We start from the raw sequence: 17,500 nt of genomic DNA, 5'->3' as shown, positions 1-17,500 counted from the left end.
AATGAGCGATTTGTAAATAATTTAATACACTCCAGTAGGTTTAATTGATCATTGGGATCACATTAAAGGGTAGAAACTGCTACAGTACACTGTCCCTTTAAGAAGTAACCTAGGTGATCTGTAACTGGACAGAATTTACCTTTAAAGGGACACTGAACCCAATTTTTTTCTTTTGTGATTCAGATAGAGCATGACATTTTAAGCAACTTTCTAATTTACTCCTATTAACAATTTTTCTTCATTCTCTTGGTATCTTTATTTGAAATGCAAGAATGAAAGTTTAGATGCTGGCCCATTTTTTGGTGAACAACCTAGGTTGTCCTTGCTGATTGGTGGATAAATTCATCCACCAATCAAAAACTGCTGTCCAGAGTTCTGAACCCAAAAAAAAGTTTAGATGCCTTCTTTTTCAAATTAAGATAGCAAGAGAACGAAGAAAAATTGATAATAGGAGTAAATTAGAAAGCTGTTTAAAATTGCATGCTCTATCTAAATCACGAAAGAAAAAAAATTGGGTTCAGTGTCCCTTTAACAGTTTAATACTTCTCTCTCCCAACTCACATTGGGAGTGTAATTTCCTTAGCTGCTACATAGCTTTTCTATACCCAATGCTGAAGAACTGAAATTTTCAGTATAGGTTGGGATACAGCAGGAAAATGAAAATGAGCGGTTTGTAAATAATTTTATACACTCTAGTAGGTTTAACTGATCATTGGGATCACATTAAAGGGTAGAAACTGCTACAGTACACTGTCCCTTTAAGAAGTAACCTAGGTGATCTGTAGCTGGACAGAATTTACCTTTAAAATACTTGCAGAATGTTTTGCTATAGTATTTACTAATCCACTTGTGCTCAATCAGGAATCTCTCTAATCACAGGTTTGAAATCCAAGATGCAAAATGTGTGACCTTCCCACGCCAGTAAAATAACCAATGAGATCTGTTCTCCAAATGATAAGTAAGCTCATCAGTATCGCACTGAGATTGAAAAATATGGGTTAAATTGTTTCTCCTTTGTTCTAAAGATCAATTGGATTATAAACAATTGCATTAACACTATTATCCTTGTTAATATAATTTGTAAAACCTTATTTTCCCTATAAAATCAGGATACCCCTTGTTTGGGTAAGTAAAATAAAAGCAGTATTGCCTAATTCATTCATGAGAAATAAACTCCTGGTTCAGGCGACCCCGGTATTCAGCTGTCACACTCATATAGACAAATAGCAGAATGTTTAGTAACCATGGTTATCAACTTAACCCCTTTTAACTATCTGCTTCAAAAGACACACAGACTACTAGATTCACAAATTGTGGAAGATCTCTGCAGTCCCTTCATTATTTTATTATATCGACTCAATCACTGCAGTGCATTAAATGCTACCTATTTAATGGGCACACCACCCGACTGATTTTACCGACCACCTGGATAAAATGTAAGCCAATATTAAGCTAATATTAAATTATTGCAGTGCTTGTTCCACAAATTAGCATTAAATCAATTTATGTCAGATTATGCAATTCATTTGTGCTTTGGATTTGTAAATAACAGAAAATGTTATACTGCTGCAAAGTATTAAACTGCCACCTAACCAGCTACTTCATTAAAACACAAAGCTGGCAAGGAATAAACAGTGCAGAAATTGTTAGTGAATATGCTGTTCCACGCAGAGTAAAATTGTTTAGACCATCTCCCCAAAGCCAGGGCAATGTATTACACCATATAGTTTTGAGGAGTCAGTCACCTTTTTAATTTGTCAGAGACAACTACAACATATAGCTATTCAGAAATGTAGCCCTCTCTGGTAACTAAGTAGTTAAATTATTTTAAGAACTATAATCTGGCATTTAGTTTCAATGTTTAACTCAATGACTCAGAGAGTAGCAGGTACCCTGGAAGCTGGCCAGACCCACTGTATCCCCCAACCCCTGGACATCATGCAAGCGCTGTCGTACCTGGGTTAACCCTTTTGACTTCAGCATCTTAGTCATAAGCCGGTTCCTAATTTCCTACAGCAGGAAGTGGAAATCCAGGGCTGTAACATTCAGCTCAGATCTCACACACAAGCCCAGCCTCTCACAACCCCTCCCTCGCTGCTATGTCTGTCTCACACTCTGCAATTCTCAGACACAACATTACACAGTTCCAGTCTCAGTCACAGACCAATTGTAGAACTGCATCTAACCAACCTCAAGTTACATTATCAAAGATTTTGTAACAAAGGAAAATGATAGTTCTTTGTTTATGTAAAATAGGGAACAAAACAGCCCATTTTGTGGCAAAGTGCAGGGCAGTTTGCTATTATTTATACTATCAGTTTTATTTTATTTTTTGGACATATAACCATATAGTATAACACACGAACATCTGTGCAAATAGTGTGTCGCATTTTTCGACGAATAAATCCAGCACTGAAAACAGTAAAAATGCTGCTACCTGCAGCCATATTCAGAATTAATTTTCTAAATGAATACCTAATACGAAAAAATGTCCCATGCCTAATAGCTCCTACATGAGTATGCTTCTCCAGATTGGCTCATTAGCTTGCTCAGAAGCAAAATTGCACAACCAGCCCCAGCATAAAACTGTGAGGCACTTTGCTTACTGCATAAAAAGGTTGTTTTTGTTTTTTAAAGGATGCAGAACCTAATTTTTTTTCTTTCATGATTCAGATAGAGCATGCAATTTTAAAGTGAAAGTTAAGTCAGAGGTTGCGCTATTAATAATCTGATATTACATTCAAAATAAGATGCAGTTTAATTCATGATTTTGCAATGCTCTTTTTCTAAATACCTTTTTTTTAATGCGGATTGTGTTCAACTGAATATGTATTCCTCCACCCGCGATAAAAAAAAATTCTGTTGTGGTGACGAAACCATTGGAATCTAACCGATTGGTTCCCCCATTGGTGTCTCAAGCACCTAGAAAAAAGCCCACGTCTTCTAGTGCGCATGCGGCTAGCTGTGATCTCATTCTGGCTCTTCAAGCGCATTAACGTTAGCCGCATGCGCATAGAGAAAGGGAATCCTATTTTCGTCATTCATTACAGGTACACGGAGCTTACATATTGAGTTTAGAGGGGTAGCGTATTTGGGGAATCCTGCAACGCAGACACACTGTTCACACGATCTACACTGAAATACTAAAGAATGAATCAAGTGATTCATTGTTGCGCATGCGCCAATTTTTCATTGTCGGCATCCTTACGTAAATGACTTGTCTGTCCGTTGAAGAGTAAAACCCGTAATAACCCGGAAGACACTAGATAATGCGATCGGTAAAATTATAAATATTTCAAAAGACGTTGCATTTACAAAAAAAAAAACTTAGCGACTTTACTATTTGATATGAATTCTAACTGTAGCTCTATTCACTAGAAGCAAAATTTACTTTCACTTAGCAACTTTCTAATTTACTCCTATTATCAATTTTTCTCCATTCTCTTGGTATCTTTTTTTTAAAAAGCAGGAATGTAAGTTTTGGAGCCGGCCTATTTTTTGGTTCAGCATCCTGGGTACTGCTTGCTGATTGGTGGCTACATTTTAGCCACCAATCACCAAGCATTACCCAGGTGCTGAGCTAAAGATGGGCCAGCTCATAAGCTTACATTCATGCTTTTTCAAAAAAAGACACCAAGAGAACAAAGAAAAATCGATAATAGGAGTAAATTAGAAAGTTGCTTAAAATAGCTTGCTCTATCTGAATCATGAAAGAAAAAAATGTGGGTTCGGTATCCCTTTAACTTTTAATTAGTGCACTGGCACTAACTGGTAGGTATTCTCTATGCACATAGCATACTTACTGATCACTGAGCTTTTTAGCACAGAGATTTGCTGCCCTCGCGTGCATATTGTGCCATTTTGAAACAAAGGCTAAATTAGCATTTTTTTATGCTGCTAGAATACTACAGAAGTTAGTTTACCTTCTACTAAGGGTTTAATGGGACATTATGCAATTTTAAACAACTTTCCAATTTACTTCTATAATCAAATTATCTTCTTTCGCTTTATATAATTTGCTGAATAGCATACCTAGGTAGTCTCAGGAGTGTGCATGTGTCCTGAGCACTATCTGGTAGCAAAGTTTGCAGTGATATTTTTAACATATTTGTAGACATAAAAAATAGGAAACCAAGAGGTTTATAAGCTAAAAGCTGTCTAAAAGTTTAAAGGGACAGTCTACTCTAGAATTGTTATTGTTTAAAAAGATAGATAATCTCTTTATTATCCATTCCCCAGTTAATATAATGTTACCTCTGTGATTGCCTTGTACCTATGCCTCTGCAAACTGCCCCCTTATTTCAGTTATTTTGACAGACTTTTATTTTAGCCAAACTAGTTAACTCCACAGAAGTGTGCACAATGTTATATATATGGTACAAATTAACTAGCGCTGTCTAGCTGTGAAAAACTGTCCAAATGCACTGAGATAAGAGGTGGCCTCCAAAGGCTTAGAAATTAGCATGTGAGCCTAGGTTTAGCTTTAAACAAAGAATACCAAGAGAGCAAAGCAAATTTGATGATAAAAGTAAATGGAAAGTTGTTTAAAATTGCATGCACTATCTGAATCATAAAAGTTTAATTTTGACTAGACTGCCCCTTTAAGTTTCCCATTTATCCCAAAGTTAGTGGGACTGCCCTGAAATGAAGCTATGTCAAACTGTCCCTGCATCCTATCTGTTCCACAGCCTGCCCAAAAAGCCCCTAAAATGTTCAAACCAAAGCCTGTCCGCTCACCCCTCCTGACTTACATCCAGTCCACTAAGCCCCACCCCTGAGCTATACAGACCTCGCCTCACTTTATTTATGTACTGCCCTTAAATGTAGTCATAAATCTTAAAGGGACATGAAACCCAAAAAAATTATTTCATGATTTAGGTAGAACATACAATTTTAATAAATAAAAAGGTTTAAAAAAAAACCTTTTTATTTATTTTTTATTTATTTATTTATTTTTTATTATTTTTTTTTCTCTTCTCTTTTCTTTCTTTATATGTTTAACGCACCAGAAAACTGGCAGAATAGACATAGTTTTATTTTTTTTTGTTTGGACAAGTATGTATGTAAACAAGATTATATGCTCTGTATGATGTACTGACAACAAAGTATTTCTTTATCATGTATGTATCTTGATTTACTCTGTGCGGTGCACAAACATGAGCGAATGTGCTCTCTTGCTACTTTTTTTCTTTCTGTCAAAAATTAAATAAAGTATAAAAAAAAAAAGAACATACAATTTTAAACAACTTTACAGTTAAAGGGATAGGAAAGTCAAAATTAAACTTGCATGATTCGGATAGATCATGTAATTTTAAGACACTTTTAAATTCACTTTTATTTTCAAATGTGCTTTGTTCTCTTAGTATCCATTGTTGAAAAAGAATACGCACATCAACTACACTAGTGGGAGTTAGCTGCTGATTGGTGCCTGCACATATTTGACTCTTGTGATTGGCTAACTAGATGTGTTCAGCTGCCAGTAGTGCAATGCTGTTCCTTCAGCAAAGGATAACAAGATAATGAAGTAAAAATGTATAAAATTGAATGTTTTATCAAAATCTTGAAAGACAATTTTGGGGTTTCCTGTCCCTTTAAGAACAATCACTACACAATGAGGGATGGAAAGATGGATACATTTATTTTGTTAATTCAAGACAACAATAAGAATAATATTGTGATTTTTTTTTAATGATTTTGTGAGACATTTTTTATAGGAATATGGCAGTTTCTGGAATTATTTAGACTTGAGTCGTGTTTCTTGTGTAGATCCATTTTAGTGATAAATATTACCCTATTAAGCAAGAGAATTTGTTCCAAGATCAGAATAAATCGGTGGCGTATTTAAGGGATTAGAAAGCAGTTCCTCCCAGAAGCCCCTATAAGTTCAGCAGTAGTGATTCTATTATGTTACCCCCTGAGTATTTCCTGTTATGGTTGTTTCGTTAATATATTTTGTTTTCTTTGTGGCTGAGGTTATGGGATCTGGTGTGATTAGTTATTTTTACTTCCTGATACTTCATTTTATATGTTACAAGCTTTAAATGATGATGTGCATTTATATTTTAAAGGGCCGACAATGTCATTAGGTACTGCATTGCCAAACATTCCGTTTGTTATCAGAATTTACATTGTTTTGCACTCCAGGGATTTACCCCTTGCTGGGTATGTTAATTTGATCTCCTTTGCGTAGCTAGTTAGGGAAGATATAAATAAGCACCTACACTGATCAAGCACATGCTGTGTATCATGTTGCAGGGTTTGAGCTCTGAAGCCTGCATTTCAGTTTGATTATAGGAAAAGTGAGTAAAATAAATGTTAGTATATTTTGACTTTTTTACCATAATTGAGCATTTAAAGGACCATAAAAGGGACACTGAAACCAATTTTTTTTCTTTCATGATTCAGATAGAGTATGAAATTTTAAGCAACTTTCTAATTTACTCGTATTATCAATTTTTCTTTGTTCTCATACTATCTTTATTTTAAAACCAGGAATGTAAATCTTAGCAACCAGCACATTTTAGGTTTAGCACCATGGATAATGCTTGCTTATTGGAGGCTGACATTTACCCACCAATATTTACCCACCAATAAGCAAGCATAACCCAGGTTCTCAACCAAAAATGGTCCGACTCCTATGCATCCCATTCCTGCTTTTTAAAGTAAAGATGGCAAGAGAACGAAAACATTTTGATAATAGGAGTAAGTTAGAAAGTTACTTAAAATTTCATGCTCTATCTGAATCATGAAAGAAAAAATTAGGTTTAGTGTCCCTTTAAACTTGACATTTCAACAATGCATAAAATGTTGTTATTGCAAGTGCAACATTATTGCAATATACATTCATTATTTATTTTACTGCCTTTTGCTGTAAAATACATCTACAATTTGTGCTTGTTTTACTCTCTCCCATGGAGGTTTAGGTTTTAGACAATTTATGTGAGCTTTTGTTTACTTCACCCTGGACACTAAGACTCAGGCATGTGTTTGTAAAGAGTGGATTTTTTGTGAACTACAGTGGGTTGTTCTTGCTGATTGGTGGATAAATTCACCTACCAATAAACAAGTGCTGTCCAGGGTCTGAACCAAAAATTGTCTGACTCCTTAGCTTAGATGTTTTCTTTTTCAAATAAAGATAGCAAGAGAACGAAGAAAAATGATAACAGGAGTAAATTAGAAAGTTGCTTAAAATGACATGCTCTAGGCTGCCATATTTCTCTTAAGCTTGTGTCTCCTAGGTAACAGCGCGACAAACGCGTCACTTCCCGTGGAAAGTTGTCTCGTGCTGCCCCGCGTGTTGTGTGAACCGGTGTGGGTCGCGATGAGTCAGGTAACAGCGGAGAAGGGGCCCACAAACACAGAAAGGATGGCTGAGCCTGCTGGGGCCTCCAGCCGTCATGAAAAAAGTTTAGGTCTTCTAACCAGTAAGTTCGTATCGCTCTTGCAGGATGCTAAGGACGGAGTGTTGGATCTACAAGTGGCTGCTGATACTCTGGCGGTTAGACAAAAGAGGAGGATATATGATATTACCAATATTTTGGAAGGAATTGGTTCAATAGAAAAAAAATCAAATAACAGTATCCAGTGGAAAGGTGTAGGTTCTGGATGCAACTCCAAAGAAGTAATTGAGAAACTTAAAAGCCTGAAAGCTGATATCGTCAATTTGGATCTTAAAGAAAAGACACTAGATCAACAAAAAGCTTGGTTGCAGCAAAGCATTGAAAATATAAAGGACGATACAGTAAACAACAATTTTTCTTATGTGACTCATGAAGATTTATGCAATTGCTTTCATGAAGACACCCTTCTTGCAATTCAGGCTCCATCTGGTACACAACTGGAAGTTCCAATTCCTGAAATGGGTCAAAAAGGAAGCAAGAAATATCAGATTAGTCTGAAGAGTCAGTCGGGGCCTATACAAGTATTCAGGGGCGTATTAAGGCATAGGCCAACAAGGCCAGTGCCTAGGGCAGCATATTTTTAAGGGGCAGCAGAATTTTGAGTCCCTAGGGCCACTCTACTGAACTCAGGGCCGGGTGGCTAAATCAACCAGGGCCCGGCTATTGTTATCCTATGGGATTGTATGTGGGTGTGCATGACGTGGTGACAGTGGAGGCGGAGCTCACTTGCGCAGCCTGGCCTGGACTGAGAGGGAATGCGGTATTCTTCCTGGCTCCACCGCGTGATTGAGACTCACACAGACTACACAGTGCAGTGTGCACTACACCGTGACCACTGTGAAACAGCATATGCCTTTCTACCTTCAATACATCTTCATTAGGCATTAAAATAACGGATTAGTCACTAAATACTTGTACATTTACTGTTTGTCTATCTGTCATACATGCAAAGAATAAGTATTTATTGCTGAATCTATACAACCATGTGACTTAAAACACAACTAAAAATATGTTGTATGCATTTAATACATTCAGAAACAATACGTATATACTTTAATACATTCAGAAACAATAAGTATATACTTTATTATGATTGCATCATGTGACTTTATCCCCTATGATACAATTCCTAAACCTATCATAACTACTGTTGTATTTGTTAAGTACCTTTAAAGGCCAGTTTGTATATTCATTACATATTTATCCAAGCAGATATTTTGCTTAAATAACTGTCAATCACCAAAGAAGATGTTTAAGGTTAAACAACTACCTGCTGACAAACTATCATACAGTGAAGGATATTTTTTTCTGATATAAACACTTTAATCATCTGACTTGCAAAATAATGTCTTTATATATATATATATATATATATATATATATATATATATATATATATATATATATATATATATATATGTGTGTGTGTGTGTGTGTGTGTGTGTGTGTGTGTGTGTGTGTGTGACAAGAGTGAATGCAAGCCCTGGTGAACATCTACTTAAAAAGACATTTTTTTAAATGTTTACACCCTGCCCCAAAAATATTATGTCTAAAAAAAGGCCTTAAACCTGGGGTGGGGTGGGGGGGGGGCGCAGCAGAATTTTGAGTGCCTAGGGCAGCACAAAACCTAAATACGCCCCTACAAGTATTGTTAATTAATCAAGACTCCAGTTCTTCAAAGCCAATTGTTTTCCCAGTTCCTCCACCTGATGATATTCCACCATCCTATTCTCAACCAGAAAAATCATTAACTGCATTATCAGCAAAGTCAAGTAAACCATCAACAATACAGAAAGACTGTCCACAAAATCAAGTGGTACCAAATAACTTTTCACAGCCTGAAAAGTCATTACCTGCATTTATTTTGGATGAACAGTTACAAACACGGTCCCAGCTTTCACAGCAAAAAGTGGCACAAGATGACTATTTGCAGGCTACCTTATCCAATACATTAACTTCAAGTAAACCATCAGTGAAAAAAGAAAACTTTCCACAGAAAATAGCACAGGATAATACTCTGGAGGCAGGGACAACCACAGAATATAACTATTAAAATTCACAAGAGAGCTCCGCTACAAGCAGTTATACTGGCCTTCCAGAGTCTATTTTATATGCTGCCCTTGCAAATGATTTTACACAGCCTAACAGCTCCAGTGCATACTCCTATGTGCACACAATGGATGTTAATAATACAATAAAACCAAACTCTTTTGATGTAATGAAAATGGACGAATCAGAAGGGCCAATAAGTAATGATATCATTGATGAATTAATGTCTTCTGACGCACTGCATTAACCCTCTTGGACATGGAGTTCACCAGAGCTTCACAGGTTTCCACTGGAGTCCTCTTCCACTACTCCATGATGACATCACAGAACTGGTGGATGTTAGAGACCTTTGCGCTCCCCTACATTCCGTTTGAGGATGCCCCACAGATGCTGAATAGGTTTTAGGTCTGGAGACATGATTGACCAGTCCATCACCTTTACCCTCAGCTTCTTTAGCAAGGCAGTGGCTGTCTTGGAGGTGTGTTTGGGGTCATTGTCATGTTGGAATACTGCCCTGCTGCCCAGTCCCTGAAGGTAGGGGGATCATGCTCTGCTTCAGTATATCGCAGTACATGTCGGCATTCATGGTTCCCCTTAATGAACTGTAGCTCCCCAGGGCCAGCAGCACTCATGCAGGCCCAGACCATGACACTCCCACCACCATGCTTGACTGTAGGCAAGACACACTTGTCTTTGTACTCCTCACCTGGATGCCGCCACACACGCTTGACACTATCTAAAAAAGAGAGAAAAAAAAATGACATGCTCTATCTGAATCACGAAAGAAAAAAAATGGGTTCAGTGTCCCTTTAAGGGCAGGCTTCCCCAGTCCCTCAACTGCACATGTGCAAACAGAGTTTGTCCTATATCTGAATATTAGTTTTTGATTGGCTAAAAATTAGGGACAGGGAAATCAGTGAAATGAATAAACATAAAACAATATACACAACAAAATAAAGCTGCAGTTTTCATTGTAAAATTATTCTCAGATATGAAGGTTCAAAATCATGTAGTTTACAATTTTTAGTGGTCCTTTAAGAGGAATGCAATGTCCCTTTAAATATGGAGTGTAGTGATATGGCCATTAATTAACACATTTATGACTATTAGATTTGTTTCCATTGTTTGTGACTAATTACAATTTGTAAATGTTTAGATGGCACGTGATCAATCTACATAGATTTTTTATCTTATGGAAATGTACAATGAAAAAGCTGTTTCAATTTGTAGATCCCAGTAAAACATAATATCCCTAATAACTATACTAAAAATGTCTTTGGGATGTGTCTTATCTGCAATGTAAGTTTTACATTTCAAAGTTGCTTCAATTAATTTTGAAACCAGCAGATCTGTGATTTACACTTTTTTTTATGTTTAAAGTTTTTATTGAAGAAAAACAAAACAAAATAGTTCAATACAACATCACCACAAGAATAGATTACAGTAATAGACAAAATTGTTCAATCACAAAGCATATTACATCAGTCGTATGAGGTATACACAGTAATTTGCAGTGCAATAGCTATTAGGAATAACAAACTAAGATTCAAGATCAAGAATAGTTCTAGCAATGGAATGGTATCTATGTGGTTGGAGGGCATATAAACTAACCTCATATTTTAGAATTTTGACATATAGGACCCCTTTCGGGTCCCCGCGACTATAACTACCCATAAATCTGGAGAACACTAGCTACCATAACATGTATTACTCTTCTGGTTTATGGAGTATAAAAAGGTCATAAGATCTCTTTCGAGACTATTAAATATAATTTGAATAGCTCAAACTTAACCATATCATATCTTTCCATGACATGTAGGTTATCCAACAATCAAAAATTGGGGGGAAGGGAAATAGTGTTTTTAAAACATGTCAAGCAATTTTGTTTTCGTGTGAATATAGGGAAAAGGTCTTAGGGAATCTGCGTTCCACTGTTTACATAAATAAACGAAAAATTAGGGGAAAGAGTGGTGTTAGATTCAGCAGAGCTACAGATATATTAGGGCAAATCTAGTGGAGCGGGATAAGAACCAATAAACTACAATTCTCTCTGATTTCCAGGCACGTAGGAGCACTTTAACTAAGTATAACAAACTTACAAGAGTATTACTACCATTTTTATGGGATAGCTGGTGGGCCTAGCAGAGATTTGGTGGCTTAATACATAAAGGTTATAAGCATTTCTATCTAAAATAAAACTAACTGTAACCAATCCTTTACTCCCCTCTAGTGGCCAGTATGAGAATCCGCAACTTGTCTCTCTATGTAATATTCTATAATCTCTATACTACGACTAAAGATATTTTTACAGTAAATCTCAAGTCCCCGATAAGGACAGACATAAATTGCAGTATACCACCTCTGTCTTACATATCTCAGGTATATGCTAGTACAAAGAAGCTTACTATTAAATGTTCCCTTAGCATCTCAGATAGGGCTCAATACATGCGCAGATTGAAATGCTTAATGTCACAGTATATATATATAATCCCAAAAATACAGTTGCTGCGGCTAAGCAGCTATTAATTAGTAAGTGACAGAACGGCTCTAAGATATTGACAATAGCTAAAATGATGTATCTTAGGGTTGAATAACTGGCCCCGAACCTCATGAATTACCAGAGGGGTACAGAAATTAGAGAAACCAAAGGGAAACATAGGGCATATGCATATTATTGGCATGTAAGCACTCCAGTAGTTTGCATGCTAATCAGATTATAGTCCAATAAGGTGAAAAGGAAAAAAAGAAAATACTCTGCAAACCTAGATAAAAATAAACATATGCAGCCAGAACAGTGATCATAACACTTGCTTGAGATAACTAGGGATCCGCTGTTACAGGGAGAACTACAGTTAAAGTGTGGGCACAACTATCTTGGAACAAATGTCATTTACTGCTCGAATGTCTTACTACGAGTGGGAAAGCTACAGCACACATCCTGTTATTATGACCCTGTTCAATAGTCAACCGATACCAGCCTTTAACAGGTAACATCCAAGGGCTTCTAAAATACTTGCTTTCAGCCGGTCTCTCAGCCATTCACGGCCTCGATGCTCCTGATTTCCAGGCATCCATGCCTGGCTCAACTGTGTACCCCAGGTACTGATCATCTAATAGACCACTATTAGCAAGCACAAGTTTTCCTCCCTCTCGGTGAGCTTGGAGTCTATAGCTACTAGTCCCTCCATGTGTGTACTCGCGGCTGGGTCGCACTTCAAAATAGGGTTCTCTCTACGTGATATAAACCCAGTACTGGAAGGTATGAGCTCCGTGTTTGCCAAAAGTGTGCTTAGCCGGTATCCCCCTTTCTCTTGTCGTATGAGCACCCATTGCTCTCGGGAGTCTACCGCATGGTATGTAGCATGAAGCCCTCGATCTGGGCCTGGTATCAGCTTTGTACATTGCAGTGGTGTAGTCGGACTTTGCTGAAGGCTTGCGTCAGGGACATGGGCTTCCCTACTAGGTGCTATAGCACAGTTTCTAGATGGCAGAGGTTGAGATGACTCCTGTATCATGGCGCAGAAGCTATTTTCAAAGTCCATTAAGACCTGCCCTAGAGCACTTAGAATGTTCACCATTGTCAAATTGTAGTATCGTGAGAGATATATTCCACTCTTAGACGTGAGATGGTGTTCAGCAATCAGGTTGCCAGAAAATAAATTATCTTCAGCGCAAATGGCTGGCGAGACTGAAATATCAGTATGACAAGGGAGGGAGGGAGAAGGTATAGGCCGCTCCAAGGCCTCTATGTCACACCTTCCCCAGTCAGATCTGCTAGGGATCGTTGGTCTGGACAAGTTAGGTTAATCAAGTCCTTGAGTTGTGGTAAGCTCAAAACCCCTAGAAAGAGTTAGATCTGCAGGTCTTAGAAAGAATAAGCAGCCGTATATGACAACTACAAGGTGGAGCACCTCCTAGCAGCATCCATCTTAGTCGGTGATTGGACACGCCCCCCCCCTACACTTTATCTTTTTATTGCTGTTTGAGCTGAAATATTCAATCCTGAACTATTTTTTCCTAGCAGAGCTGACCAGACAGTTTGTATTTGTCCACAAGGGGGAGGGGGAATCAGTTAAAGTGATGGTAAATTTCAATATTTGGGAAATATATTATTAATCCTCAGTTCTTTCTAACCTAAGTCCCTATGTTTTTTCCTTATTTATTTGATTCTTTTCTATAATAAATCATGTTTTACTCACATAGCGTTATCGCTCCATCCTCCACCCCTGTCATTACTTCCTGTTATTTTCTATAGTCGGACAGAAAGCAGAACCACCCCTCGCGACGTCATAGTATTGGAATATATATCTTCAACTTTAGCTATGCGCATGCGTTTCAAATAGATGTTATTCTACGATCTGTCATCGATCCAATGTCTAGCGCATGCGCATTGTTAACTTAGGGCGTATTTGATGATATCAGTGTCGCCGACTGGCCTGGGCTGTCATTGGTATGTCAAAACATGTGGGATAAATAAATCAATGGCGGGCGTGGTACGGGAGGAGGAAAGTATGTTAAAATTCAGCTATTTCGGACTAAAAAATTAAATAGAATGAGCGGTTTGCATGCTTTCATGAATGAAAGTCCACTTATTTTTTTTAATTTGCATAAGAATACAAGTTTGAAGTCGGGTAAGTTTACCATCACTTTAAAGGGACACTCAAGTCAAAATTAAACTGTCATTATTCAGATAGAGCAGCAATTTAAAACAACTTTCCAATTTACTACACAGTCTTTTTATATTTAAAATTTTTGAGTCACCAGCTCTGAGCATGTGCAATAATTCACAGAATAAGCGTACATGCATTTGTGATTGGCTGATGGCTGTCACATGGTACATGTATGCATTTGTGATTGGCTGATGGCTGTCACATAGTAAAGGGGGAGTAGAAATAGACATAAGTTTTAAATTGTTAAAAAAAAATCTACTACTCATTTGAAGTTCAGAATAAGTGCTATTACATTGTCTTGTTATCTTGCATTTGTTGATTATGAAAATCTACTGTGTTTAGTGGCCCTTTAAAGGGACATTAAATACTTTGATATGGTAATAAAAAACACTGTTATAGTTCACTCAGCTATTGGATGCACACTCTAGTGACTTATTTATAAGTGTCTTTAAATGGCCTCAGCAGAGAAAGAAACTTAACAACATGGCAGCTCCCATTGCTTTATAGACACAAATATTTTACTCTTTTACACTTATTTTATCAATATTTAAATAACTAATAAAACTAAAAAAATACATCTACAAGTCATTCTCAGACTAATCTTTTCTTTGAATGCTTTATTGTATCTAGCATTTATTAAGTGATTAATGTCCCTCTAAAGGGACAGTAAACTTTAAAGTAAAAATGAAATTTTCATGATTCATTGCATAAAATTGTATGCAACTTTCCAATTTACTTCTATTATCTAATTTGCTTTGTTTTCTTGATATTCTTTGTTAAAAAGCATATCTAGGTAGGCTCAGAAGCAGAAACACACTTCTGGGAACTAGCTGCGGATTGGTGGTTGCACATATATGCCTCTTGTCATTGGTTCACTTGATGATGTATTCTGCTTTCTACCAATAGTGCATTGTTGTGCCTTCAAAAAAGGATACCATGAGAATGAAGCAAATTTGATAATAAAAGTAAATTTGAAAGTTGTTTAAGATTGTACGTTCTATCTGAATCATGGAAGAAACATTTTAGTTTTTAGTAGCTTTAAAAAGACATTAAGTTATGCATCAATTCCTGTTCCTTTGAGTTTGGCATTATAATGTGTCATATGAAATATGCAGGCTACATTTATTTATAGTTCAAATTGAATTTACAGTATTTCTGCAATTTCCAGTCAGCAATATTTTCTATAATTAAGCTGCAGAAGCCTTATCACATGAGTCATTTTGTACACTAGATTTTTCTTTGCATAAATGTTTTGTAGATGATACATTTATATAGCCCATGTGGGAGGGTTTGTAACAATGTATAGTTTTGCTCATTTTTTAATAACATTGTGCTGATTTTTAGACTCCTAACCAAGCCCCATAGTATCAGATGTATACACGCGTTTACAGACTCCTGCTCTCTCCTGTTTATGTTATCTGTCTATTTATATGCAGGGAAGGGGGAGTGTCTGCTGTTCTTGTTTTTCCAGCCCCTTTCAGTGGGTGTCCAAGCATAACCTCATCAACAGTGCTAAACTGGGAGCTTCTAAGAAGGTTTTTAAAGGTTTTATACTGGATTTTTAGATCAGTATCTGTGCACAGTCTTCTTTATAGTAGTGACTATTATATGTAGTTATATGAAAATTGATATATACTGTCCCTTAAACTGGACAATTTAAGGCATATATGTGCAGCCACCAATCAGCTCCTGAGTCTACCTAGGTATGTTTTTCAACAAAGGATATCAAGAAAAGGAAACAAACTAGATACTAAAAGTAAGTTTAAAATCACATGCTCTATCTGAATCATAAAATAAAAAATGGGTTTCATGTCCCTTTAATGGCTAAATCTCTGTAACTGATTTGTGTAGGAAATCCTTTCAGCCTGTTCTGGTACTAAGGACCCTGAGTTGAGAACTGTCTGTAGATGATGCCACAAGGTTAACTTCAAAGTGACATAAAATAAAGACTTCCTATAAGGAAAACTGATATCAGGGTCTATTTTAGGCACACATTTACTAGTTCTTAAAACCAGGAAAGAGATCTTCCAAAAAAAGTTTTGTTCCAAGTCAAATAGCAGAATATTTTGCCAAATATTTTGTTCCAAACAGGCTAAGTTGTAAATACATTTGTAAGGGAATTTGAAAGTGCTTTTCCAAATACATTTTGTGAGGATGATTCATACTTGCCAACTGACCCGATTTTCCCGGGACGTCCCTGTTTTCAGCCTCCTTTCCCCTGGTATAATTGCCCCAAGTGTTTTCTCAATATTGGAAAACTATGCTGTTTGTCTGAGTGTGGGAATCATACCTGAGAGCTTTGTTGGTGTTTTGTATGTATTTATTTGCACATACAGCAGAATAATAAACTACCATATTTAATTTAGTAAACTGGCATCTGTAAAACTCCTGTCATTTAACCATAGAGTACAATATTTTATACTTTGTGTAGATTTAGTGCTTTTTATACTGAGTGGTTTGAGGCAGAGCAGAAAAAATTGAATATTTTTATGGGAAGGTCTTATATAACTGTCAGATTGTTCTGCTGAAAAATCTCCCAGGAAATATTTTTTAAACTGTTGGCAGTTATGATGATGTCAGGAATTCAGCACACTGGCAGTACGTTATAAATACATGTTTGTTATATGCATTAATTAGTCCTTGATGGTTATATTGGCAAATAATTGTTTTATTTAAACCAGAATCCCAATAAGATCCCAGGAATCCTCTGAGCTGAGCATTACAGCTTCTTATTGGCTGTAGCACTCAGCTTATGGAACACAGGGATTTGATTTCAGAAAATGATGAATTAATCATATTTTTTTCTTTTTTAACAGGATGTGCAAGGTATTTATGCTATTGTTTTGCTCCTAATTTGTTTTAACAAATCGGTTCCTGTAGAAACACAAATACAACACATACAATATATATATATACTGCATATAAGCAATATGCATAACCTCTAAACACACATCACCCATAACACACACACTATATATATATATATACTGTATATAAGCAATATGCATAACCTCTAAACACACATCACCCATAACACACACACTATATATATATACTGTATATAAGCAATATGCATAACCTCTAAACACACATCACCCATAACACACACACTATATATATATATATACACTGCATATAAGCAATATGCATAACCTCTAAACACACATCACCCATAACACACACACTATATATATATACTGTATATAAGCAATATGCATAACCTCTAAACACACATCACCCATAACACACACACTATATATATATATATACTGCATATAAGCAATATGCATAACCTCTAAACACACATCACCCATAACACACACACTATATATATATATACTGTATATAAGCAATATGCATAACCTCTAAACACACATCACC

At 36.5% G+C, this 17,500-nt stretch overlaps 2 protein-coding genes across 2 annotated transcripts in view; one reads left to right on the top strand and one right to left on the bottom strand.

Moving 5' to 3' along the window:
- The window catches only part of ARHGEF10L (Rho guanine nucleotide exchange factor 10 like), a 278,910-nt gene that overhangs the window by 173,332 nt on the left and 88,078 nt on the right, over window positions 1–17,500 (bottom strand). The gene's annotated exons all lie outside the window — the stretch shown is intronic.
- On the top strand, window positions 7,367–9,532 carry LOC128638123 (transcription factor E2F5-like). Its single transcript, XM_053689987.1, has 2 exons — window positions 7,367–7,931; window positions 9,020–9,532. The coding sequence occupies exons 1-2, from the start codon at window positions 7,367–7,369 to the stop codon at window positions 9,451–9,453; spliced, it is 999 nt and encodes a 332-aa protein (XP_053545962.1). The 3' UTR covers window positions 9,454–9,532.

Source organism: Bombina bombina, chromosome 8, assembly GCF_027579735.1.
Source record: "Bombina bombina isolate aBomBom1 chromosome 8, aBomBom1.pri, whole genome shotgun sequence".
In the NCBI taxonomy this organism is placed as follows: domain Eukaryota; kingdom Metazoa; phylum Chordata; class Amphibia; order Anura; family Bombinatoridae; genus Bombina; species Bombina bombina.
The sequence above is the reverse complement of the archived record's forward strand: the minus strand, read 5'-3'. Positions and strand labels throughout refer to the sequence as shown.